Source organism: Hyla sarda, chromosome 4 (assembly GCF_029499605.1).
Source record: "Hyla sarda isolate aHylSar1 chromosome 4, aHylSar1.hap1, whole genome shotgun sequence".
Lineage (NCBI taxonomy): Eukaryota > Metazoa > Chordata > Amphibia > Anura > Hylidae > Hyla > Hyla sarda.
The window spans coordinates 298,280,388-298,308,358 of record NC_079192.1 but is presented as its reverse complement, the minus strand read 5'-3'; the positions used below and the strand labels follow the sequence as shown (position 1 = coordinate 298,308,358).

General features: G+C 46.8%; 2 protein-coding genes across 8 annotated transcripts in view; one reads left to right on the top strand and one right to left on the bottom strand.

Moving 5' to 3' along the window:
- The window catches only part of CDC25C (cell division cycle 25C), a 49,617-nt gene extending 49,196 nt beyond the window's left edge, over positions 1–421 (bottom strand). Inside the window, exon 1 of one of the 2 annotated variants that reach the window (XM_056574660.1) lies at positions 207–421. The gene's annotated coding sequence lies outside the window, so the exon portion shown is untranslated. The remainder of the gene's footprint in view (positions 1–206) is intronic. The other variant, XM_056574661.1, reaches the window with a different exon arrangement.
- On the top strand, positions 286–26,776 carry LOC130369411 (oocyte-specific histone RNA stem-loop-binding protein 2-like). 6 transcript variants are annotated; one of them, XM_056574666.1, is made up of 9 exons: positions 286–421; positions 14,240–14,374; positions 17,384–17,473; positions 17,666–17,773; positions 17,896–18,024; positions 18,498–18,593; positions 23,351–23,488; positions 23,730–23,826; positions 25,928–26,774. In XM_056574666.1, the coding sequence occupies exons 2-9, from the start codon at positions 14,265–14,267 to the stop codon at positions 26,045–26,047; spliced, it is 888 nt and encodes a 295-aa protein (XP_056430641.1). In that variant the 5' UTR covers positions 286–421; positions 14,240–14,264; the 3' UTR covers positions 26,048–26,774. The 6 variants fall into 6 exon arrangements, with proteins under 6 accessions (XP_056430641.1, XP_056430640.1, XP_056430638.1 ...); XM_056574665.1 differs by lacking the exon at positions 286–421 and adding an exon at positions 423–533; XM_056574663.1 differs by lacking the exon at positions 286–421 and adding an exon at positions 545–674 and having other exon boundaries at positions 17,899–18,024; positions 25,928–26,776.
- Positions 26,777–27,971: the final 1,195 nt, after the last annotated feature.

Here is a 27,971-nt window from a genome sequence, read left to right as displayed (position 1 = left end):
AGTGTTACCCAACCAGGGTGCCTCCAGCTGATGCAAAACTACAACTCCCAGCATGCCCGGACAGCCGAAGGCTGTCCGGGCTTGCTGGGAGTTGTAGTTTTGCATCAGCTGGAGGCACCCTGGTCGGGAAACACTGCTCTATACAGATGTGCCCGGGACTTTGTGGATCAACAGACGCATGGACACATTCGCATCATCGTTCTCACGTTTTAGCGGTAACCCGTCGTCATCCGTGCCGGTGTCTAGTCTCCGTTGCCATGGGGAAGCCGTAAGCACCAGTCAATACGTGCCGCTTCGGTGTACGTCCTCCCGGGATCCGACCGAGCCAAGCCCGGAAAACATGAACCGACCAGAATCCAAGCACTGGAGAAATTGAATTCTTCCGCCCCAGACACGGACCAATCAGCGACCAGCACTGGGGGTCAGTACAAGGAGGCGTTGCCCGTTTTGAAACAACCTCTGCTGTGATTGGTTATCCTAGTGACGTACAGTGACCGGGTGCCTGTGATTGGCTCTTGATTTCCCCGCACGTAGTAAGTGAATACTTCTACGCTATATGGTATTGGCATCACTAAATGATGCATTTAAGCCCCGCCCCGTGTGACGTCGGCGGGACTTTTAAAGCCCGGGGAGGGGGAGTGGCTCTGATCAGCTGTTTCTTGAGCCATGCAGCGGTATGAGGCTGAGTGTGGAGTAGCTTGTATGTATGCTGGGGAGTGGGGCTTCATGATGTTACCTCTGGCGTGGTGTAGGAGCTATTGGGTGAAGTGGTTACTGTGAGGATATTGGGGAAGGTGCTAAATCAGCATTTACATGAAACGGGTGCATAAAGCCAACTATAGCCTTGGGGAGATGAATTCCATAGGGGTATCAGTATTTCTTTTGTGTGTGTGTGACTGGTCTTTCCTTACATTAGGGATTTTTTTTTTTTTTTTTTTTTTGTTCTGTTCCCTCAAAGCCCTTTTAACCCCTTAAGGATCCAGCTGTTTTACACCTTAGGACCCGGCCATTTTTTGCAATTCTGACCACTGTCACTTTAAACATTAATAACTCTGGGATGCTTTTACTTATCATTCTGATTCCGAGATTGTTTTTTCGTGACATATTCTACTTTAACTTGGTGGTAAAATTTTGTGGTATCTTGCATCCTTTCTTGGTGAAAAATCCCAAAATTTGACGAAAAATAAAAAATTTAGCATTTTTCTAACTTTGAAGCTCTCTGCTTGTAAGGAAAATGGATATTCCAAATATTATTTTTTTTAATTCACATATACAATATGTCTACTTTATGATTGCATCAGAAAATTGACATGTTTTTACTTTTGGAAGACACCAGAGGGCTTCAAAGTTTAGCAGCAATTTTCCAATTTTTCACAAAATTTCTAAAATCACTGTTTTTCAGGGACCAGTTCAGGTTTGAAGTGAATTTGAAGGGTCTTCATATTAGAAATACCCCACAACTGACCCCTTTATAAAAACTGCACCCCCCAAAGTATTCAAAATGACATTCAGGCAGCACTTTAACCCTTTAGGTGTTTCACAGGAATAGCAGAAAAGTGAAGGAGAAAATTCACAATCTTAATTTTTTACACTCGTAGACCCAATTTTTGAATTTTTACAAGGGGTAAAAGGAGGTAATTTATACTTATATTTGTAGCCCAATTTCTCTCGAGTAAGTACATACCTCATATGTCTATGTAAAGTGTTCGGCGGGCGCAGTAGAGGGCTCAGAAGGGAAGGAGCGACAAGGGGATTTTGGAGCGTACGTTTTTCTGAAATGGTTTTTGGGGGGCATGTTGCATTTAGGAAGCCCCTATGGTGCCAGAACAGGAAAAAAAAACACATGGCATACCATTTTGGAAACTATACCCCTTGAGGAACGTAACAAGGAATAAAGTGAGCCTTAATACCCCACACGTGCTTCACTACTTTTGCATATGTAAAAAAATTTTTTTTTAAATATCAATAAAATGTGTTTCCCCCCAAATTTCACATTTTTGCAAGGGTTAATAGCAGAAAATACCCCCCAAAATTTATAACCCCATCTCTTCTGAGTATGAAGGTACCCCATAAATTGACCTGAAGCGCACTACGGGCGAACTACAATGCTCAGAAGAGGAGTCATATTTGGCTTTTTGAGAGCAAATTTTGCTCGGGGGGCATGTCACATTTAGGAAGCCCCTATGGTGCCAGAACAGCAAAATAACCCCCACCATTTTGGAAACTAGACCCCTTGAGGAACGTAACAAGGGGTACAGTGAGCATTTACCCCCCACTGGTGTCTGTCATATCTTTGGAACAGTGGGCTGTACAACATTTTTAATTTGCGCAGCCCACTGTTCCAAAGATCTGTCAGACACCAGTGGGGTGTAAATTCTCACTGCACCCCTCATTACATTCCGTGAGGGGTGTAGTTTCTGTAATGGGGTCACATGTGGGTTTTTTTTTTGCGTTTGTCAAAACCGCTTTAACATTCAGCCACCCCTGTGCAAATCACCTCAAATGTACATGGTGCACTCTCCCTTCTGGGCCTTGTTGTGCACCCCCAGAGCACTTTGCGCCCACATATGGGGTATCTCCGTAGTCGGGAGAAATTGCATTACAAATTTTGGGGTGCCTTTTTCCCTTTTACCTCTTGTCAAAATGAAAAGTATAGGGCAACACCAGCATGTTAGTGTAAAAAATTTGTTTTTTTACACTAACATGCTGGTGTAGACCCCAACTTCACCTTTTCATAAGGGGTGAAAGGAGAAAAAGCCCCCCAAAATTTGTAACACAGTTTCTCCCGAGTACGGCGATACCCCATATGTGACCCTAAACTGTTGCCTTGAAATACGACAGGGCTCCAAAGTGAGAGCGCCATGCGCATTTGAGGCCTGAATTAGGGATTTGCATAGGGGTGGACATAGGGGCATTCTACGCCAGTGATTCCCAAACGGGGTGCCTCCAGCTGTTGCAAAACTCCCAGCATGCTTGGACAGTCGACGGCTGTCCGGCAATACTGGGAGTTGTTGTTTTGCAACAGCTGGAGGCTCCATTTTGAAAACAGTGGCGTACCAGACTTTTTTCATTTTTATTGGGGAGGGGGGCTGTGTAGGGGTATGTGTATACGTAGTGTTTTTTTACTTTTTATTTTGTGTTAGTGTAGTGTAGTGTTTTTAGGGTACAGTCACATGGGCAGGGAGGGTTACAGCGATTTTCCCGCTGGGAGTTTGAGCTGCCGCGCAAAATTTGCTGCATCGCAAACTTGCAGCCTGATGCTCACTGTAAGCCCCTGCCCATGTGAATGTACCCTGTACATTCACAGGGGGGGGACCTCCAGCTGTTGCAAAACTACAACTCCCAGCATGCACAGTCTATCAGTGCATGCTGGTAGTTATAGTTTTGCAACAGCTGGAGGCACACGGGTTGGGAAACACTGAGTTAGGAAACAGACAATGTTTCCCAACCAGTGTGCCTCCTGTTGTTGCAAAACCACAACTCCCAGCATTCTCAGGCATGCTGGGAGTAGTAGTTCGTCCAGAACTACAACTCCCAGCATGCTAGGAGTTGTAGTTTTGCAACATCTGGAGGACTACAGTTTGCAGACCACTACTACAGTGGTTCCTAATCTGTGCCCTTCCAGATGTTGCAAAACTACAACTCCCAGTATGCCAAAACTGTCCAGGCATGCTGGGAGTTGTAGTTCTGCAACATCTGAAGGGCCAGATGTTACAGAACTACAACTCCCAGCATGCCTGGACAGTAAGGGCATGCTGAGGATGTGTAGTTTTGCAACATCTGGAAGGGCACAGTGGTCTCCAAACTGTGGACCTCCAGATGTTGCAAAACTACAACTCCCAGCATGCCCAGATGCCAAGGGCTGTCTGGGCATGCTGGGAGTTGTAGTATACAGGGTCCCAATACAGCAATGCATGTCGCTTTACGGCGACGTGCATTGCTGTAAAGGGCCCGACCACGGCTGAAGATCAACTCACCTGTCGCCGCCGCCGTCTTCATCACCGGGATCCGGGTCTTCAGGGACGAGGTAAGTACCGGGGCCGGTCCCCAGCACTCCGTCCCCCGCCGCGTCCTCCGGTCTTCCTCCCGTCCTCTCCGGACTTCTAGGGGCCGGGCAGGACGGGAGGAAGTAACCGCCCCCCCCTGCGATTAACTAACCGAAGAATCGCAGGGGATCGGAGGAGGTGGCAGGCTTGCCACCTCACTCCTATACTTCAGCATGGTCCTGGCTGTCTGTGACAGCTGGGATCATGCAAAATTACCGGGCGGTCGGGTCCCAGAGACCCGATCAGCCCGGTATCGCCGCAGATCGCGTGGCCCCCCTCGACGTTTGCCCTGGATCCCTGCTGAAGGATTTCAGCAGGGATCCGCTTCCGGTCTCCGCCGGGTGGGCGGCGGAGACCAGGAAAAGACCATGACGTATGCATACGTCATGGGTCCTTAAGACCCAGGGTGTGATGATGTATGCATATGTCATGGGTCCTGAAGAGGTTAAAGGGTACCTCTTATCAAATAAACTTTTGATATATTTTAGATTAATGAATGTTGAATAACTTTCCAATAGCATGTTAATGAAAAATATGCTTCTTTCTATTGTATTTTTCCCGATCAGTCCTGTCGGCAAGCATTTCTGACTCATGCTGGAGTCCTAAACACTCAGAGCTGCCAGCCTGCTTTGTTCACAGCCAAACAGGCTGTGAACAAAGCAGGCTGGCAGCTCTGAGTGTTCTCCTTTGTGAACAAAGCAGACTGGCAGCTCGTAGTGTTTAGGACTCCAGCATGAGTCTGAAATGCTTGCTGCCAGGACTGGTAGGGAGACCCCTAGTGGTCATTTCTTCAAAGTGGAAAATTAAATAGAAAGAAGCATATTTTTTAACAACATGCAATTGTAAAGTTATTCTGCATACATTAATCTATAATATATCAAAAGTTTTTTTGATGAGAGGTACCCTTTAAAGCCTGGACCAATAATTTTTTAATATCATTTTTTTTTTTTTTTTTTTTTTTTTTAAATCATTTATTTTTCCATCTACAGAGCCATATGAGGGCTTGGAGAGGGGAATGATTAGTATTTATGGTTGGGGGGGGGGGGTGACTATTTTTTACTTTTCCTCCTGGGGACTTAAAGGGGTATTGTATTTATTTTTATGAACTAGTGCCAGAAAGTTACAGATTTGTAAAGATCCTTACCCTTCCAGTACACATTAGCAGCTGTATGCTACAGAGGAAATTCTTTTCTTTTTTACTTTCTTTTGTCTTGACCACAGTGCTCTCTGCTGATACCTCTGTCCATGTCAGGAACTGTCCGGAGCAGCATAGGTTTGCTATGAGGATTTTCTCCTGCTCTGGACAGTTCCTGATATGGGCATCAAGTGTCAGAAGAGAGCACTGTGGACAAGACAAAAAAAATTTCAAAAAGAGAAACTTTTTCTCTGTAGCATACAGCTGCTAAGTACTGGAAGGAAAAATATTTAATAGAAGTCATTTTACAAATCTGTTTTAACTTTCTGACACCAGTTAATTTACAAAAAAAGTGTTCCACAAGAGTACCCCTTTAACAGTGGGTGGCTTAATTGGGCACAGTCATCTGCAAAAAACTGTTTATATACTGCAGATATGTTTGTAATATATATTAAAATGTGTATTTCTACTTCATTCCACTAGGGGCAGCTATTGCCTGTTTGTCTCTGTGCAGGGACAAAATTGAAATGTGGGTGTGACAAGCAGGGCTCGGTGCAGGCTCCTGTCAATCAGCCTGCTGTGTGAGCTGGGGCATGAACCTCAGTGCACAGAGCAGCCAGTTGTCAGCTCTGAGGAGGAAGTTTCCACATGAGATGTGAGGGCAAGCAAGCGAACTCCCACTCCTCCTCAGTGAACTGCAGGCAGTGTGAGCAACTAGGGAATTAGGGACCATAAAATAATAAAAATAAAAAAAAAAAGTTGGGAGATTTATCAAAACCTATGCAGAAGAAAGGTTGACCAGTTGCCAATAGCAAACAATCAGATTGCTGGTTTTATCTTTGCTTTTTTTTTTTTTTTATTAAAGAAGCAATCTGGTTGCTATGGTCAACTTGTCAACTGCATATTTTTTTGGTAAATCCCCACAGGTTTAAAACACACAATCAGCAGCCGTGATTCCCAACCAGGGTGCCTCCAGGTGTTGCAAAACTACAACTCCCAGCATGCCTGGACAGCTTTTGGGAGTTGTAGTTTTGCAACATCTGGAGGCATCCAGGGTGGGAAACAGTTGGGCTCCTTTCACACTACCTTTTTCGTCCAGTAGGTGACGTCTGTTATTAAAGGGGTTCTCTGGTGCTTAGACATCTTATCCCCTATCCAAAGGTGCCAAAGATAAGATGCCTGATCGCGGGAGTCCCGCTGCTGGGGACCCCCGTGATCTTGCATGCGGCACCAGTTTGTAATCAGTCCTATCGTGTTACTGTCTATCATGGGGCCGGTGGCATGTGACGTCACGCTCCGCCCCTCAAGTCTATGGGAGGGGGCGTGGCAGCTATCACATTGGGGGGCAGAGTGTGATGTTGCACGGGGGGGAGGCGTGATGTCACACGCCGCCGGCCCAGTGGTCGCCTGTAATCAGACCCGGAGCAAACACGCTCCGGGGACTGATTATAAACGGGGTGCCGAGTGCATGATCCCGGGGGTCCCCAGTGGTGGGACTCCCGTGATCAGGCATCTTATCCCCTATCCTTTGGATAGGGGATAAGATGTCTAAGCACTGGAGAACCCCTTTAAGATAGCGGGAGAAAAATTTGTTCATGAGTCTTTCTCCCGGTATCTTTGGCTGCAATAATGGGACTTATAACGGATGTTAGAGGAATCCCATTCAAGTGAATGGGATCCTCTTTGCCAGTTATAACTCCCGTTATGCTCTGTTACAATAACGGACATTAATGGCAGCCAAAGTAGAAGAAAGAGCAATTAACGTCAGTTTGTAACAGAGCAACTTTACTAGTGTGAAAGAAGCCTTCGAGTAAATTTTTTTTATCTTGTGACATGTTCTTTAATCTCTTCTCATCATACTGAAGTTATTAGTAATGCAGTAAGGCTGGGGTTCACATCACGTTTTCTTAGTACGGAGACCGCATCCGGCTGGGGGACTGAAAACCGGGCGCTCCCCTATCACAGCCGGACCCCTTCTCATTCCGGTCAGCTCATTTTTGCGCCGTATTCGGTTTTCTGACCGGACTGAAAACCAGATACGGGGCAAGAATGAGCTGATCGGAGTCACTATCTGACTCCGATTGGCTCATTCAAATGAATAAGAAGGGGGCTGGGATACAGGGTGCCTGTTTTCAGCCCAAGCTGGATCCAGTCCCTGTACTTAGAAAACTTGATGTGAAACCCACCCTCACTCTGTACACCCACCATAGAGTACAGCGACAACTGATTCTAGCTGTGTAGTATAAGCACTGATCATAGAGGGTGTCTGTACCCTTCTGCCCAACTATTGATAGCCTAGCCTGTGGATGGGCTAAGTCTTTTCCTAGAAAAAACATTTAGGGGTATGGTCACACGTGCCGTATTTTGCTGCGTATATTTTCCTTCCCATTGAAGACAATAGCCCTTATGTACTAGGCCAGTGGTGGGCAACCTTTTTTTTCCATCTGAGCCAAATCTCGCCAAAACCACGATTGAAATTTATTTTGAGAGCCACATTTTTAAAACCGAAAATACATAGGATGGTACTCTGTTTTTAGTTTCAATACGTTTTTATTATATGTGGGGTCACATGACAGGGGGGGGGGGTCATATCATGTGCTCCTCATATATAATTCCCCCTGTATTGTGCTCCTCACAATATAATGCCCCCCTGACATGTGCCCCTCACATATACCGTATATGCCGGCCTATAAGATGACCCCCAACTTTCACAGTTAAAATATAGAGTTTGGGATATACTCGCAGTATAAGACTACCCCTCCTACCGCGATGTACGGTACCTTGTAGTTCCCCCCCCCCTCATTAGGTCGGCAGCTTCCCCCCCCCCCCTCATTAGGTCGGCAGCTTCCCCCCCCCCCTCATTAGGTCGGCAGCTTCCCCCCCCCCCATTAGGTCGGCAGCTTCCCCCCCCCCCATTAGGTCGGCAGCTCCCCCCCCCCCCCATTAGGTCGGCAGCTCCCCCCCCCCCCCCATTAGGTCGGCAGCTCCCCCCCCCCCCCATTAGGTCGGCAGCTCCCCCCCCCCCCCATTAGGTCGGCAGCTCCCCCCCCCCATTAGGTCGGCAGCTCCCCCCCCCCCCCCCCATATTAGGTCGGCAGCTCCCCCCCCCCCCATATTAGGTCGGCAGCTCCCCCCCCCCCATTAGGTCGGCAGCTCCCCCCCCCCCCATTAGGTCGGCAGCTCCCCCCCCCCCATTAGGTCGGCAGCTCCCCCCCCCCCCATTAGGTCGGCAGCTCCCCCCCCCCCCATTAGGTCGGCAGCTCCCCCCCCATTAGGTCGGCAGCTCCCCCCCCCATTAGGTCGGCAGCTCCCCCCCCCAATTAGGTCGGCAGCTCCCCCCCCCAATTAGGTCGGCAGCTCCCCCCTCCCCCCCATTAGGTCGGCAGCTCCCCCCCCCCATTAGGTCGGCAGCTCCCCCCCCCCCATTAGGTCGGCAGCTCCCCCCCCCCCATTAGGTCGGCAGCTCCCCCCCCCCCCATTAGGTCGGCAGCTCCCCCCCCCCCCCCCATTAGGGTCGGCAGCTCCCCCCCCCCCCCCCATTAGGTCGGCAGCTCCCCCCCCCCATTAGGTCGGCAGCTCCCCCCCCCATTAGGTCGGCAGCTCCCCCCCCCATTAGGTCGGCAGCTCCCCCCCCCCCCCCCATTAGGTCGGCAGCTCCCCCCCCCCCCCATTAGGTCGGCAGCTCCCCCCCCCCCCCATTAGGTCGGCAGCTCCCCCCCCCCATTAGGTCGGCAGCTCCCCCCCCCCATTAGGTCGGCAGCTCCCCCCCCCCATTAGGTCGGCAGCTCCCCCCCCCCCCAGTTAGGTCGGCAGCTCCCCCCCCCCCAGTTAGGTCGGCAGCTCCCCCCCCCCCAGTTAGGTCGGCAGCTCCCCCCCCCCCAGTTAGGTCGGCAGCTCCCCCCCCCCCAGTTAGGTCGGCAGCTCCCCCCCCCCCCAGTTAGGTCGGCAGCTCCCCCCCCCCCCCAGTTAGGTCGGCAGCTCCCCCCCCCCCCCAGTTAGGTCGGCAGCTCCCCCCCCCCCCATTAGGTCGGCAGCTCCCCCCCCCCCCCATTAGGTCGGCAGCTCCCCCCCCCCCCATTAGGTCGGCAGCTCCCCCCCCCCATTAGGTCGGCAGCTCCCCCCCCCCCATTAGGTCGGCAGCTCCCCCCCCCCCCATTAGGTCGGCAGCTCCCCCCCCCCATTAGGTCGGCAGCTCCCCCCCCCCCCCATTAGGTCGGCAGCTCCCCCCCCCCATTAGGTCGGCAGCTCCCCCCCCCCCCCATTAGGTCGGCAGCTCCCCCCCCCCCCCGTTAGGTCGGCAGCTCCCCCCCCCCCCCCCGTTAGGTCGGCAGCTCCCCCCCCCCCCCCGTTAGGTCGGCAGCTCCCCCCCCCCGTTAGGTCGGCAGCTCCCCCCCCCCGTTAGGTCGGCAGCTCCCCCCCCCCGTTAGGTCGGCAGCTCCCCCCCCCCGTTAGGTCGGCAGCTTCCCCCCCCCCCCAGTTAGGTCGGCAGCTTCCCCCCCCCCCCAGTTAGGTCGGCAGCTTCCCCCCCCCCCCAGTTAGGTCGGCAGCTCCCCCCCCCCCCATTAGGTCGGCAGCTCCCCCCCCCCCCATTAGGTCGGCAGCTCCCCCCCCCCCATTAGGTCGGCAGCTCCCCCCCCCCCCATTAGGTCGGCAGCTCCCCCCCCCCATTAGGTCGGCAGCTCCCCCCCCCCATTAGGTCGGCAGCTCCCCCCCCCCCAGTTAGGTCGGCAGTCCCCCCCCCAGTTAGGTCGGCAGCTCCCCCCCCCCCCAGTTAGGTCGGCAGCTCCCCCCCCCCCATTAGGTCGGCAGCTCCCCCGCCCCCCCCCCCCCATTAGGTCGGCAGCTCCCCCCCCCCCCCACGGTACACTGAAGATGATGTGCCGCCGGTCACTCACCAGGCTCCAGCCGGCGCACGTCTTCCTCCGGTCCTTCTGGTACTCCTGCGCCTCTATGGTTGTGCGCACGGGACGTCACTGCGTACAATCATAGAGAGGCGGAGGACGTGCGGCGGGCGCAGAATGGTTAGTGACCCGTGGACATCCTTATGTCCCGAAAAGATTATCTGCCCGGGCCGGCTCCCGTTTGCGGCTGCAGGCGGGGGGCGGCCAGAGCAGGTAAAAACTAACTGTATACTAAAAACCAGGGGGCCTCCAGCTGTTGTGAAACTACAACTACCAGAATGTCCGGACAGCCTTTGCCGGTCCGGGCATGCTGGGAGTTGTAGTTTCACAACAGCTGGAGGCACCCTGGTTTTTAGTATACAGCAGTGGTCGGGACTATGTGGCGGCTGCTGCTCTGCATACAAGGGCCTGATACTAGTATCAGGCCCTTGTATGTTACCAGTGTGCATGGGCGGCCGCCGCGGCCCGTCCGCACTGCAAGAGCCGCATTAAAGTGCGTGAAGAGCCGCATGTGGCTCGCGAGCCGCAGCTTGCCGACCACTGTACTAGGCTAAAACGAACTAGTTTTTTATGTTTTTTTTTCCAAGGTATTTTGGTGCATAGTGTCTGAGACATGTCAGTGTGCGCCAGGAAATTGACAAACTCAACACTGCGTTGTGATAAGCCGAAAAAGGAGTGGTCTGTTGCAAAGAGGGCGTTGTCAGTCTGAAAAGAGGCGTGGTTTCACAACCTGACCTATTTACTATTTAATTCACAGATAATCCTGTGAATAACTGGCTGGTAATTTCCAACTAGAAAAAATCTAATCCCCCTTATCTTCCCATTTTACCCAAACATTTACATATTTGGCATTGTCATTTGCGTATATGTCCAATCTGTTCAAATATATAACTTTTTATGATCCTACGCCGGTAAACGGCGTAAACGGGAAAAAAAAAATACCAAACTCTAAAAATACTGACACTTAATCACTTCATATGTTGGAAAAAAATAAGATTAAAAAACAATCAAAAAGTCCCATCAAAACAAAATGGTAACAATGAAATCTACAGATCACGGCGCAAAAATTGAGCCATCATACATCCCCGTGTACGGAAAAAGGAGTTATAGGGGTCAGAAAATGATATTATGCATACCAATTTTGTTTAAAAAAAATTCAAATTTTTTTTTTTAATAGTACAATCATAGACTTTATAAACTGGGTATTGTTTTAACCACATAATTAACCTATAGAATAAAGAAAATGTATAATTTTTACCATAAAATACACTACGTAAAAACCAAACCACCAAAAGTTGCAAAATTGCAGTTTTATAAATTTCCTCTCGCAAATAACATTTTGGTTGCGCCGTACATTTTATGGTAAAATGAAAGATGTCATTACAAAGGACAATTGTTCGTGCAAAAAACAAGCCCTCATATGGGTTAGTAGGTGAAAAAACAAGTTATGGATTTTAAAAGGAGGAATAAATGAAAATTTGCTCTGTCCTTAAAGAGGTACTCCGCCCCTAGACATCTTATCCCCTATCCAAAGTATAGGGGATAAGATGTCAGATCGCCGCGGTGCCGCTGCTGGGGACCCCCGGGATCCCCGCTGCAGCACTGCGCTATCATTACAGCACAGAGCGAGTTCGCTCTGTGCGTAATGACGGGCGATACAAGGGACGCGTGACGTCATGGCTCTGCCCCGCGTGACATCACGGCCCGTTCCCTTAATGCAAGTCTATGGGAGGGGGCGTGACGACCGCCGCGCCCCCTCCCATAGACTTGTATTGAAAGGGGCGGGCCGTGACTTCACGAGTGGCGGAGCCGTGATGTAACGATGCTCCGGCCCCTGTATTGCGCGTCATTACATGCAGAGCGAACTCACTCTGTGCTGTAATGATAGCGCAGTGCCGCAGCAGGGATCCTAGGGTCCCCAGCGATGACACCGCGGCGTACTGACATCTTATCCCCTATCCTTTGGATAGGGGATAAGATGTCAAGCGGGGGAGTACCCCTTTAAAGGAGTACTCTGCCCCTAGACAGAAAGATGTGGGATCATGGGGGGTCCTGCTGCTTGGGCCTCTATGATCTATGCGGCACCCAGTGTTCATTTAGAACGCTGGGTGCGAGCGGCAGGGTTGTGACGACATGCTACTCCCCCTCGCATAGACTTGCATTGAGGGGTGTGGCATGACATCACGAGGGGCGTTGCAGTGTTCGAAACAATATATTCTGAATGCTGGGGCAGAGCAGTACCCCTTTAATGCCAAAATGGTCTTGGTCCTTAAGGGGTTAATTCCTAACAACTCTAAAGTCAATCCCCACCCAAGGGATAAACCCTTAACTAGAAACACCCCTAAATAATTTTTATTAGATCAATAAAAAAAATTGTGATACACTAAAGATTCCACTAGGAGTCAGTCTAAAAAACACAAATACTGCTCAGAGCTGGGAATGTAATGGCTAATCCACTTTTGAACTGCAGTTACTATGTTACACTGTAATACCTTGTAGAAACAATGCAATTGAGCTCCTATATGATCACATCAAGGGTGTATGCCCATACACTCGGAGCTCCACTCAAGTACACTACATAACACACCAACGTAGGGCAATAATATAATGACTGCACGCCAACTTGATTTCGTAACAAGCGAGTTAAAATTCAAGACATAACTCACGGTTTTAAGGAAATATTATTCTGACTTAAATTCATCTTTCCATATTACACAAGTTAGTCTTGCAGGACACTTTCTAACAGCAGCAGAAAATAGCAGAATAATCTGTAGGTTCACCAGTCATGGCACAATGTTTCAGGGGCGGACCCCGTTATTCATGCGCATTGACTGCTGGGAACACACACACCTAAGAACTCCACAACACACACAGCTGTGGAGTTCTTACTTAGGTGTTCGTATTCCCAGCAGTCAATGCGCATGAATAAGGGGGTCCGTCCCTGAAACGTTGTGGAATATGGAAAGATGATTTAAAGGGGTACTCCAGCCCCAAGACATCTTATCCTCTATCCAAAGGATAGGGGATAAGATGTCTGATCGCAGGGGTCCTGTTGCTGAGGACCCCCGCAATCTAGCATGCAGCACCCACCTGTAAGTACTGCCGGAAGCGCTGGAGGCTCTCAGTCTTTTGCCTCCCGACCATGGGGACGGATTATTACGTCACGCCCCGCCCCGTGTCGTGTCACACCCCGCCCCCTCAATGCAAGTCTATGGGAGGGGGCATGACTGCTGTCACGCCCCCTCCCATACACTTGCATTGAGGTGGTGGGGCGTGATGTCACGATGATCCGTCCCCTTGGTCGCGAGGTAAAAGACTGAGAACCTCCAGCACTTCTGGCAGTACTTACAGGTGGGTGCTGCATGCTAGATTGTTTTGGGGCAGGAGTACCCCTTTCAAGTCAGAAGAATATTTCCTTGAAACCGTGAGTTACGTCTTGAATTTTAACTCTTGTTGTGATGAATTAAAGTGCAGCCAGTATATTATTGCCCTACATTGGTGTATTATCGAATACACTGTAATACCTGCCACTAACTTGGCAGAAGAAGCAAAGTAACTAATCTGCCCCTGAGCAGTAGTCAAAGCGATTGCTGGTTAAGAATGCTGCCACCTCAACGGCTTTGTCAAGGGCTCCAGGCTGTTGCATGGCTCACTTATGAGATTCCGTCAGAAACCTTTATGGCACAGTCAGACTATTATATAAAGGTCATATAGATGCACAGTTTAATAACTTTCCTCAATGTCTATTTGAGTAACATAAACTGCATGAAACTGACTACTTGGCTGTTCTTGGAATTTTTGTTGCTGCAAGGGGGTCATTGTTTTCAAGAGAAGTGCGATTGGGGTCTAACATCTCAAAAGCCCAGTGGTGTATATTTTATTTTATTTTTTTTGTATTAAATTATCTCAAAAGCAAACATGACCTTTGGTTTTATTATAATTTAGAACAGGTTTTTTTTTGGCCTTCGATGTCTGGATTTCTAGCTTTTCTTTTCATAAGGTGCATAGAACATGTATATTTGGTAATATCACAAATGAGCTTATAGAAGTCACTGTAGACAAATTGCCAGTAATGCGTTATTATATTTATAAAAAGTTGGTTTTATTATAGGTGACATTAAACATCACTTTAGTATAACCTTATTAATGTTTTGTAGGCTAGATCCTCAGCTGAAAGTGTGTATGCCGCCATTAACCTACCATGACTCGCAAATGCACGGGCTTTCAAAGACTCCGCTTCCTGAACCCTGGATGTTGATAGACAACTTCACAGCCATGGAGGACATTTTTGGGTAACAAATAAAACTGATTCTACAATGAACAGGTTTGCTTGTATTTGCAATGGTAACCATTAGTAAACAGAGGGCCGCAGCTTTTATGCAGTACTTGTTTCAAAGTAACACAATTTGTTTTGCAGTCTATAACAATCTAGGTAAGCCCATTATTGGCTGCCTTCTATAGTTCCTCTCACGCAGGCACTGCCTCTGGTGTAAGAGAAAGTATTTACTATACAGAAGTATAGATGTCATTCTGATATTTTACTCATAATACTTCTGTATTTTGAATCTTTTTTTGAACGTATACAGTACACATGTGAAAGCAGCCTTGGCATGTGTTCCAGTATTTAAAGCATTAGTGTTAAATAAAAAGATGCCAAGGTTGTGTGCTATAAAAACCAAAGTGGTGCATACCTTCTGCCCTCCTCTGCCGCTTCCAGCAACTCTGCTCCCAGTCTTTGGTGCTCTCCTCTTCCGGGTGCTGGGGGTTAATATTTCAATTTCTGCTCAGCCACCGGACTTATTCTGCCCAGTCCTGGTCTCAGCCATGCTCCTGGGACACTGCTTTGGCCACTGGGTTACTGAGTAGCAATTGACGTGTTGACCCAATTTTGTGGAAGAGTAAAGCATCGGAGACCAGGGGCAGCATTACCGGAGGTAGCAGGGGAGCGTGGAAGATATGTAGTTCTCTTGTTTTATAGCACTCAAAAAAATCTAAGAAATAAGGCCACACTTACTGGTACAAGGGCAGGTTAGGCACCTATTCCCAATATGATGCAAATCAGCTACAGTGCTATATAAGGGGAGGCTGCACAGTTGCAAAATACTGACAAACAACCACTTAAACGCCTACTATTTGAGGGGTGTAGCTGTACTATATAAGGCATTACTTGATAGCCTTTAGTGCACCATGCTGGCCAGAGTTGAGTGTACAGTAAATTGATTCGTAGAGAACCTTGCGGCTCGGCCGTTGATGACTTTAGTCTATATAAATTAGTTTAGCTTTCAAAGTGCTCCGGTTCCAAGTTAGCTCAACACTGATGCCGGCTTACAACCGATTAGTGATGCCCATACTATTTGATCAGGTTCGATGCCTTCGCTGCCCAGCAACTTCTATGTGCACCCCACAACGTGCTGACACCCTAGGCTCTGTAAAAACAAAAAAACAAAAAAAAAAACTTTCAATATAAACTTTAAACATGTTTTCCAGACATGTCAAAAGTTTAGATCGCACCAGGTCTCAATCCTGAGACTCACTGTGATTGTAACAGCTGGCTGAAGTAACAAATGTTTCTCTTCATGCTGTGAAATTCCTCTTGAAAATACTGTAGTGTGCACCCCAAGTAATAAGGTAGATCCAACAGAATTTTCATGTGCATTCTGCCTCCATTTCTGCCTGGAATCACCATTAAATGAGCCCCACTGATGTCAATGGAAGGTCCTGACAAGGAGTATTTTATAGCTTTAAAAATTGTCTTTTCCAGCTACCAGGTGGCTTGGATCTGTCATTTTGTGTGCAGACTATGCATAATCTGTGTACATCTGTAAACTGGCATCCTCAATAGATAGTGGCATAGCAGCCATGAGAACTTGCAGAGCACCATTCTTACAAATGTGACTGGGACAATCCTGCAAGTTGTCATGGAAGCCTATGAGACCCACAGTTTTACAATAGGACAAGCAATAACTGTCACTTTAGTGCAACCCAACTTTAAGGGACAGGATGTTAAAGCAAGGTCCCTAGCCTTGGAGAACTCAAAAAGGTGTGCCACTCTTGTGAATAAATAAGTTAAGGCTTTCATTAGTCAAAAGTAATCTTTATCCAACTAAATGTGTATAGGGACTGGGAGCCCCATACTCTGCACCAATGGATCTTGGATGGAGTCACGAGAATTGGGAATGTTGGGTTTTAACTGCCTGACCCTTTGTTCTCAGAGATATGTCCCCAGATACTGTAGCAGTGGCTTACCCCTCCACTCTTCATTGAGAACAGATAGCTGACAGTTCAGGTCATCAGACTTGTAGAGAGGCCCAGGGCTTGAAGCCATAATATACACAAATGCATCTATATTAGAGCCATGTAAAATCAGCATTCAGTTAGCGCCCTGAAGGAGGCACATCCTCTTTTGTGTACAGATGCAGCTCAGCACTACAAAAAGTTGTGGCCGATACTGCAGCTAATCCCATTCAGTGACTGAGGGGACAAGCTGCAGGACCAGATGCAGCTGTTTGATGGATGAGGTGCGGTGCCTATGTAAACAATGAGTGGCATCCAATGCTTACTTTATTGTGCCGTTCAGTCCGGGCCCCAGAGGTCAGACATCCACTCAACAAACATTGATGGCACAGTTGACGGATAAACCTTCAAGGTTAAATGTTTGGGGCTTTCTAGGACTTTATCGCCGTTTATCTTGGTCATAAATCAAATTTTACATGTATCTACTTTTGTTTCACACTGTTTCAGCTCAACTGTGCAGATTGTATGCTTTGAGATGCTTATGTGTGTTTAAAGATGAGTGGTCAGTCTGCTTTTGTAAATGCATGCATCCCTTATCCCAACAATTTCTGGAAAAAATGTTATAGCTCCTATATTGTGCTGTTATCTTCATTAGAAATGTATGCTAAATAGCCAACTGGGTGTTACCATTTTGGTGGGAGGAGCTTACATTTTTACACTATCCAATTAAAGTTAAGTGTAGGAACAACTGGTAGCACCCAGATGGCTACTTAGTCATATAGTTCTAGAAAGAATAAAAGGAACGGCACAAAACAGAGCTATATGAAATCATACAGCAAAGAATTTTGGTTTTCAGAAGGGGTTGTTCCACCATTAACACTTTGTATGATTGTCCCCACCCAAAATGGTCTCTAATAGACTGTGTCTCCAAGGACGTGAGCACTGATGCGCTATTCACGATCAATGGGACTGCCTAATATAACATTTTTAGTCTTAAACCGAAATGTTGAAGGCATCACTGGTTTTAATTTAATTTTATTGCTGAATATTTTATAAATCTCTTAAAGGGTACCATCAAGATCCCGGTTTCTCAGTGCTCCAGGGTTGCTGTCAAAAGGAGGTGGCTATCAACATACAGATATATCTGATACTGCAAGGTACATGTGTTCACCTAGAACTTCCAGATAAAGAAACCTGAACCTTCAGATAAGAGAATGGCAGAAATGTGAACACAGCCTAATTTATCTTTGTGCATGGTTGCAAAACTACGTAGTGTGTGTTCTGGGATACATTTTACTAAATGGTTTTTATCCGAATTCTCCTAAGGAAACTATAAATGTGTTTTGCAGGCGGACTTTCCCTGACTATATACCTTCCCTTGAGAAGGACTGTGACCAAACAAGGGTCAGTGTTGGTGTGAATACAGAACTGGATTTGTTGAAAAAGCATAGATTAAGGTGTTTGACTCTTAACATTTTCATCAAAAACTTTCATTATTTTAAATTCATACAAATAGCTGATGCTATAGATGGTTGGCTTCAATATGGACCTGACCGTTTTTACAAACCTTCTGTTTTAGCAGTCCAACCACTACACAACAGTCCAATAAGCTTGAGACTGATGAAGCTGTCCTTCAAAGGCGACAGAAGCAAATAGATTATGGCAAAAACACTGTTGGTTATCGACGCTATCGACAAGAAGTTCCCAAGTAAGCCTTTAGACACTTTACCTAGGGAGCTTAGGTGGATTCACACGTGGCAAATCGTTCTGTCTTGGGTTGGGCCACAGACTTTGTAGATTTTCATCATACATTGTAAAGGTTGAAATCCTTTCATGGTCGGCATGTAACACAGATGCAGCTAAAACCAGTGAAACAAACTGGGAGATTTATCAAAACTTGTGGAGAGGGAAAGTTGACCAGTTGCCTATGGCAACACGTCAGATCGCTTCTTTTATTTTTCATGTCTTGTTAAGAAAGAAAGAAGCGAGTTGTTTGCTATGGGCAACTGGCCAACTTTCCCCTGCACAGGTTTTGATAAATCTCCCCAATAATGTGTAAATCCATCTTTAAATGGTACATGTCATTAGTAATAAAAATGATATAGATTAGCCTATTTGAAAATCATTTTTCTTATATACTTAATAAAATTTTCTAACTTTGTTAAATTAACTCCCTAAAAGTTTGGCTACCAGGGGTCCTTCTTCTGGTCCTGCTTGCAGATTGTCTCCTGCAGCAGCCAGGCAGAAACAAGTCAGGAAATGCTGGTGGGACCTCAGGTCAGTAGAGTATAGAGTTCAGAGATCTAAGGGGGTATGTGGCCTCAGCAAGTGTCAAGTCCTGGGAAAAAAGTGTGGGAACTTGAGGATTTATAAAATGTAGAAAGATCATGACAGGTACTTGTTAAGAAGCTTGAGTTTAGTGGTTAATTTCCCACTTCAGTGTTATAAGGACTATTACTGTCAGTTAGCTATGGTTTTCTTCAACCATCAGCACTGACAATGTTCGGCCAGTGTTGTCGTATAGTACCTTTCATTTGCAAAAGCATTTTAAATAAATGGCTATTAGTTGCTTTATTCTTTTTGACACATTAAAAGGTTGTTTATTTTGCTGGACAACAACTTTTAAGGTGCCTAGAAGTCTTTAACAGCTATGTCTACAATTTACCCCATACAAACAAAAGTTGGCATGACAAAGTATTCATGTATTCTGAATGGGGAGGTAAGGAACCACCAGACAGATCTGCCAGTGGCTTATCTCCAAGAAACAAAACGGTAGGGTAGTTAAAATCAAACATGCTCAATCCTTTTCTTCCTTGGTATCATCTGTTAGGAGGACTTTACATAGTGGACAGTCGGGGGAGAAAACTTTTGACTGTGTCCAGGTGCCATACACTTAAAATTTTCTTTAGCTCTGTGCGCTCTGTATCACATCCTAATGTTTGGGGCTTACACATAAAAATAAAAAACTCCTGGCTTATACTTTTAGCCTCATTTGAGTTGTGTATTTGCATACTTAAATGGGCACTGTCAGATACAAAAACTTATGTTGTACATCTTGGCAAAACATTAAAGGACATCTGTACTGCATGAATTTTACATATTCCTGCGCCTGGGCTGCAAAAATAAACAAACTAAACTTTAACCCACCTTCCTACATTCCACCGTTGCTCTGGTATCTGCCTCACGGTCCTCTGCAGCGAACATCTTGCTGCTTCCTGGGGATGGGAATGTCACAGAGCAGTCAGCGTATCACCGGCCACAGCAATGTCCCGCCACGGCCGGTGATGGGTTGAGCGCACTGTCATGTAAGGAGCCGGCCGGTGACACGCTGACGGCTCTGACGTTCCGGTCCCCAGGAAGCAGCAAGAGGATCACAGGAGAGGACCGTGAGGCAGATACTGGAGCAACGGGGGAACGTAGGAAGGTGGGTTAAAGTTTAGTTTATTTTTGCAGCCCTCGCTAGGAATATGTAAAATTCATGCAGTACAGATGGCCTTTAACTTTTCTAATTTTTCATAAAAGAATTTTATTTTTATAGAAATCATGGCTTTATCCAAGCTGAAGCACAGGAATGTGTGGTGTTCCACTATAGTAAGTAGTGGCAGGGCCACAGGTGTTGCAGTGAGTGGTGGGATCAGATGTTAACCCCAGGGGCAGGGTTTTCAGGTTCCGGAACACCACATGCCCAGATTCTCCGCTACCCACAGGCTAGTAGTGAATAGAGTCCACAACCAGTTGAGGGTAAACGGAGGTTTTACTGAATAGAAGACAGGTGTAATTATGGCTAGAATTCCCAGAGATGTGACCAGTACCCTGAGGAACTCGCAGCTTGCTGGACCAATACTTGTAATTAACTTGACTTGGACTTGTAATTTAGACTTGGCTGTTTAGACTGGACTTGACTAACTTCAGTGACAGCAGACATAGACTTATAGACTTACTGGAGAGTTGTCGCTTGGTGGTACTCCAGATTCTGAACACTTGTCCCAAAGGTTCTCTGGTAGCTGCTTCAGCAAAGACTTTGATGGTACTCTCAGAAGAGTCTGAGGAAAAGAGAGCTAAGACTGGTTTTACATAAAGTTTTTACCAATATAGGACCGCATACGGCTGGGGGGGAGCTAAAACCTTGCGCTCCCGTATCCCTGCCGTATGCCGCCCGTATGGAATTAATTTCAATGAGCCAACCGGAGTGAGACGCTGACTCCGGTCGGCTCATTTTTGCCCTGTATGTGGTTTTCCACCGCACCTTAAACTGGTCGACTATGATTTTTAGGTGCGGTGGGAAAACCGCATAAGGGGCAAAAATTAGCCCACCGGAGTCAGCGTTTCATTGCGGCCGGCTCATTGAAATGAATTACATACGGGCGGCATACAGCAGGGATACGGGAGCGCAAAGTTTAACCCCCCCCCCCCCCCCAGCTGTATGTGGTCCTGTATTGATAAAAACGTGATGTGAACCCAGCCTAATTAAAGATGGCCACCCTGTTATATAGTAGGGGGGCTGGACTAAAGCCCATTGGTCAAGCTGTGGGTCATAGGTTAAAGCTGGTGCTCTCTAGGAGTACATGTTGCAACAAATCATATAACAGTATAACATAACATGACAGGCTTACTCACACAGGTCCTGGAGTCCTCCAAAGATCCTATATACTATCTATACACTAGAATCCTAGCTATGGTCTTAAGGTAACATACGCCATATTTAAGTCAGCAAGATAACACAGGGAGTCCCTGCAGGGGAGCCCCCAGGTCAGAGGGACTCTACCTGACAGGGCCTACAGGTAGTACAGGACTTTGTCCATGTGTGGTGTCCCACTACAGGTACAAAGTCCAGTAAGTGAGGGTGGGCTAGCACTCTTCTGTGCTCTCTCCTGTCTGATGGCACCCCTCTGGGCTCTCTCTCCTGTCTGATGGCACCCCTCTGGGCTCTCTCTCCTGTCTGATGGCACCCCTCTGGGCTCTCTCTCCTGTCTGATGGCACCCCTCTGGGCTCTCTCTCCTGTCTGATAGCACCCCTCTGGGCTCTCTCTCCTGTCCTATCATACAGGAGAGCACAGAGGAGTGCTAGCCCACCCTCATTTACTGGACTTTGTCCATGCCCATGCATCAGCTTGGACAAAGCCATGATTGTATAAGCTGTGACTTATATAAACAGGAAATCATAAAATTTTAAGTATATTAGAAAAGTTAATGTTTTGCCAAGATGTACAACATATAAAGTTCTTTAAACTGACACTGCCCATTTAAGGAGCGAGAGCTGAATAGTCAGTCGGAGCATGCGCTCTATGCAAAGAGCAGAGTTCTCACTTGACCAGCGACTCCAAATTTCTAGGACATGGTGCTGCAGACCATGAGTATGTAAATTGAGGCGGTGGGGCCCCCACCTCTAGTGCACAATTCACTGAAGTTAGCAGAGGATCTTCTAGGACCTACTGGACATTTTTAGTAAATGACCCCTCGTTGGACTCCTGTTCCCCCTGACTATAACACATTGTATTGGGTGTAGTGTGGGTGAACAGGCTGACAGTTTCCTTTAGCATTCCTACACAGTGGGCCAAGGCAAAAATAAACTGGTGTTTTTTATTTATATTAACTGGAGTCAGTGGGTGAGGTAACCCATTCTATGTAAATAGTCTATATTTAACTGTTTTAGCTAACCCCCCCCCCCCCCCCCCATTACAAAATGAAGCCACCCTATCAATCTACTTACTGGCTTGAGTATAGTTGCTGTCCCTATTAATTTCCCCCACCCGCCTTAAATATCTATTTTTTTTTTTTACATTTCTTCCTGGTGGCAGCTCACTGTTATAGTGGTCAGGAGGGGGCGTTTCCTGGTACACCCGACATCAGCAGAAGCCGTGCCGGGGAGACCATCCACCCTCACTCTTATACACTGCGCTCGCACTTGGAGCGCAGCATAGAGACAGCTAATCGCTGCATGCTGTTCTCTCTCCTCTCTGCACTTGTGTTGCAGAGAGCAAAGGGATCAGAACAGACCTGCAGCAATTGGATGCACACAGCATTCCCTCTGCCCTGCATGATTGACAGTAGGGATCGACTGATATCGATTTTTTTTGAAATTTATTTTATCTTTTTTTTTTAGGGCCGATACCGATAATCTGTAACCTTTCAGGCCGATAACTTATACCGGAATATCAGTATAAATTATCAGCTATTTCTCTCCACCCCCCCGGCCCCGCAGAAGCCGCTGCAAATCAATGATTTAAAGCGGGCGCTTTAAATCAATGAACTGCAGCGGCTTTTGCGGGGCCAGAGACCACCACCACCGCCCGCTTCTTTCCCCCTGCCTGTTCTGGGGTCCTCCCTAGTCCAACCGCCGCCGCTGCCCCATTGCCTCCCCCACCCCCGGTTTTATAATTACCTGTTCCCGGGGTCCGCGATACTTCTGGCTCCGGTGGTGTCCTGAGCTGTCACTGTGCGCACTGACGGTGACAACGCGTTGAGGACGTCACTCGTCATTGCGCTGCGCAGGACGTTGCAGGAGCCAGAAGTAGCAAGGACCCTGGGAACAGGTAATTATAAAACCGGGGATGGGGGAGGCAATGGGGCAGCGGCGGCAGTCTCTGGCCAGGGCGGGAGGGCGAATCATTATCGGCAAGGTAACTGCCGATACCGATAATGTCCAAAATCGTGAATATCGGCCGATAATATTGGCCAAACCGATAATCTGTCGATCCCTAATTGACAGGGCAGAGAGCAAATGCAGTGTATATAGTTGTTCTGCCCGCATCTCCTGACTGGTCTCATGCCGGCGGATATGAGACCAAACTCTGGTCTGCCGAAGACACAGAATACTGTTGGCACAAGGAGGAAGACCCCTAGTGGCCGGATTTTCAAAGTAAAAAAGTGTAAAAATTTGTAATTTTTAGAAGTACATTAGAAACATTAATATTTTTAATAAAGGAATACAATATAAAAAAATGTATTAATGACATTGGCTATTTAACATTGAAAGGTAGGCTTACCATACTTGCTAAGCTAAAACTACTTGAAACATTTTACTAATTTCTTAGATCTGAAAGGATACCAGGAATTCACCCTCGCAGCCCCAACAAACATAAGAAGTACAGTCGGCGGTCTTGGGACATGCAGGTTAAACTCTGGAGGCGTGCGCTTCATGCATGGGATCCTCCGTCAGAGGTTTTATTTCGGTAAGTATTGGGTACTGGTTTTGCATACTTAGACTTTTCTGTACATGGATCCACACTGGTGAAATCTATCCAGTGCAAATACTCCCTAGGGCACAGAGGGGCACACCTCTACAATCAGTATCCATCAAACTTGGATAAAAGACCTAACTTAACTTCCATAACAAAATGTTCTTTTTGCTGATTATGAGAAAATACGGCTATATACCGGTTTACAATAGTAAATGGCATCCTTGTCCTACAGGAAAGAGAGTTATCTACCAACACACAGCTTGTTTAATTCTTGGATTGATGATACAGAGTCCCTTCGAGGTTTAGAAGCTGATCTGTTTAACCTACAGGTGGGTTTGATGTATCTTTTTATTTATTTATTTTGTGTTATATCAAAAAAAAATCCTAAGGCAGAGAGGAATACCGTATTTTTCGCCCTATAGGATGCATCGGCGTATAAGACGCACCCAGTTTATAGGTGCAAAATCTAAAAAAATAAAGATTTTCAACCCAATAGTGGTCTTCATTCTGCGGGCCTCCAGATGTTGCAAAACTACAACTCCCAGTATGCCCGGACAGCCGTTGGCTGTCCGGGCATGCTGGGAGTTGTAGTTTTGCAACATCTGGAGGTTCGCAGATTGAAGACCACTGCATAGGAGGTAATACTCACGTGTCCCTGCCGCTCCGGACCTGTCACCGCTGCCCCGGATGTCGCTCCATCGCTGTCGCCGTGTCCCCGTCGCTCCGGAACGTGTCTGCTGCCGGCCGGATATCCTCGCTCTCCTTCGCCGTCATTACGCACGCCGACGCACGTACGCGACGACGTGATGACGAGGAAGGAGAGCGCCGGCCATACAGGGGATCCCTGAACGGAGAAGACACCGAGGAGGCATGTAAGGTCCCTCCCGGTGTCCTGTAAGCACTAACCCGGCTATTCAGTCGGGCTGTTCGGGACCGCCGCGGTGAAATCGCGAACAGCCCGACTGAACAGCCGGGTTAGTGTCACTTTCCCTTCAGACGCGGCGGTCAGCTTTGATCGCTGCGTCTGAAGGGTTAATACAGGGCATCACCGCGATCGGTGATGTCCTGTATTAGCCGCGGGTCCTGGCCGTTGATGGCCGCAGGGACCGCCGCGATAGGGGTGTATTCGCTGTATAAGACGCACCGACTTTTTCGGTAATTTAGACTGCTGGCCTTGAGTACTCCAAACAAAAGCTTTACTTGTAGTAATTCACTTTCTAAATGTATGAAAGTTCTTAATGTACTCCAGTTACAAATTCCACATGTTTCCTGAGAGCTACTCACCCCTGCTTGAAGTACTGCGGTCTGCCAGCATAAAGTTCCTAGTCTGTGGCTGCTCTCTGCATTATGCTGAGCTATCAGATCTGCACTCTATTGCTATAGACTGCCTTAGGCAAGCTGTAACAATTGCCCGGCCAAGGTAAGGCCTCGGGCTGTCCTGGCAACCCATTGGCGCCCTGCAATTAAACTGTGGTAGGGCCAATGGGGTTGCTGTACACCAGGGATGCTTGGCATTTACTGTTAAAATGGCCCCAATCGTTGCAGAATCTGAACAGTGAAATAAACAGTGTAATCGCCGATGCCTGTCATTACTGGCAGATGGCAGCTACAGTTATGGCGTGGGCCTAACTCCCGAGCCCACGCCATACTCCCTCACCCGACCTGTGATGTACATGTCATGGGCCTGAAATGGGTTAAGGGAATGTGCAATCAGAAAATGAATTTTTTAAATCGTGTTTTTATTAAACATTAAGAATCTTTAGTGATCGATTTCCATTTTTCTATCTATATTCAAAAAATAGCCTGAGATGTTGCAGTTTTCAGTCTGGCTACTAGGGCCAGTAAGCTGAGAATTTTTTATTTTTTTTGTATAGACTTTTCTGTTTTGTACAGAATGTCTTCCCAGTAATGTCTTCCTTATCACCGGCAGGATTATAGCAAAAGGTGATACTGGTATATAGATAATAGCTGAAGCTCAGTGCTCAGCCTTCCCCTTCCTTTGGAATGACCGCTTTACAGGTCACAGAGCAGATTTATAAATGGTGTTAAAACAGCTCAGGCAAGAGGTCTGCCTTACAATGTACTAAAATTAAAAAAAATTATAAAAAACATGTTTTAGAGTTTGGCTCTAATCAGCAAAAAATAAAAATAGGCGATATATTCACTATTGTAGTATGTACAACACATTTTAAAAGTACAGGTAAGTCTAAAACATGGGTTTCACAGGCCCTTTTTATATTCTTAACTCTTGTCGGTTCAGAAAGAAACTTCATATGAAACTCTAAATGTAAAACTTCATTTATTTACTAGAACAAACCATATGTTGACATGTAAGAAAATAAAGGACTCCGTATGTACAAATATTTAATATTCTGTAGTTTTGTGCTATTTGAGACTTTGTAATCTAAATCTTGATTTTGCTTTCACCAGATTTCAGATGTGAGTAATATGGGTTGTCCTCCTGAAGATTCATCTCAGAGTTACTACAACTGGTTACAGTGCTGTAACAATACAGAGCCTTTTACCTATCCCTGTTGGATAGGCCAATAGTAACTGCGGAAAGACTTGGACTGGTTTGCAAACAGAATCAAGTGAACAAAATCCTTTGGTTTTTACCACACGTTTCACGTCCTATAGGATCCAAGTATGTGTTGATACACTTGGTGCACTCCTCGCCCATACCTACCTATTCTGATTTATACATGGATTGTTTATGTTGTATCACATTTCAGTTACTGTTTTTTGTAATTGTCGTCTTTGGAATGGTGGCATGAAATGCCACCATTTATTGCATCACTGTTTGTAAATCACCTATGTAAATATTTTCTTCTTGGAAAATGGTGTAAATTATTTTGTAGTTGGACTCTACAACTGTGGTTTATTATAGTTGTATACACATAGTTGGTGGTGAGGTTATTGCAGAAGCTATGTTAGTGTCTGCTTCTTTTAAATGTTAAACATACAATGATTATCCATATTTATTTACAAGAAGCTACAGGGTGTGAAATATATATAATTTTTATGGGTTACATGTGTGCACAACTGCATCCTATTTGGATCTGTACGTTTAGTAAGCTTAATGAGTGGTGAATCTGAAGCTCTATAAAGGACATTGCCATTTTGGTTTTGTAGCAGATATATTCCTGAAAATAAAAGCCATAGTTCTGTTTCTGTGCTTTATAACATCAGTGACAATTTAGTGCTCCAGACAACAAGGATGAGCACCTGCATGTATATTGTATGGAGTACAAGGCATTGAAAATGTTGGAGGGAAATGACGGCAATTCAGTCTTTAGTATGTAGTGGTTTGACCAACCCATGAATGTACCTTCCGATTCCTTTTCGTCCCTTTTTATGACTTAAGCAAAGTTCATTATACCCAAAAATCAATCTGAACTGTGTTCATAACATAAGGGGTACCAATGGAAAAAGCTGAATTGGCAAGCTCAACCTAAAGTGGTGAAGTCTATAACTTAGTTTGACTTACATGGTTAACTATATTAAAGGGGTTCTCCGGTGCTTAGACATCTTATCCCCTATCCAAAGGATAGGGGATAAGATGCCTGATCGCGGGAGTTCCGCCACTGGGGACCCCCGTGATCTTGCACGTGGCACCCTGTTAGTAATCAGTCCCCAGAGCATGTTCGCTCCGGGTCTGATTACCGGCGACCACAGGGCCGGCGGCGTGTGAAGTCACGCCTCGCCTCTCAATGCAAGGCTATGGGAGGGCGCGTGACAGCTATCACTCCCCCCTCCCATAGGCTTGCATTGAGGGGCGAAGCGTGATGTCACACGCCGCCGGTAATCAGACCCGGAGCGAACATGCTCCGGGGACTGATTACAAACGAGGTGTCGGATGCAAGATCACGGGGGTCCCCAGCGGCAGGACGCCCACGATCAGGCATCTTATCCCCTATTCTTTGGATAGGGGATAAGATGTCTAAGCACCGGAGAACCCCTTTAAGTATAAGTAACTTTACAAAGACTAGATTCAAATTTGTTATACGAAGGCATATGAGCAGAACAAATGACTGTGCTGGGACTAATGGTACTTATGGACCCCATTGACTTTAACCCCTTCCCAATGTATGACTAACATATACAGCATATGTCTGTTGGGAAAGTATGCAGTACCCGGTGTACAAGGCAAGTGTGACATCTGTCCCATTCTGGCAACCAAGAGAGAAAAAAGCGGACCTGGCACTGGCGGGGAAAGGTAGACAGTATCAATGGGATGTATATGTAGAGTCCCAACAATGGTAGGTGTAGAGGCAAAATTGTAGCGCATCAGTATGTGCTTGCAGGTGGGTGGTGCTCACATAGGAAATTGTGTACTGTCCATAATACATCCAAAAGATAAAATGAATTGGAGCAACTCACCGAAGGACACCAGTGGAGTTAAATACGTCAAGGCTTTATTCCATAGGACAACGGGGTGAAGCACACGGGAAGGCTCAGATGTAAGAGTGGGGGA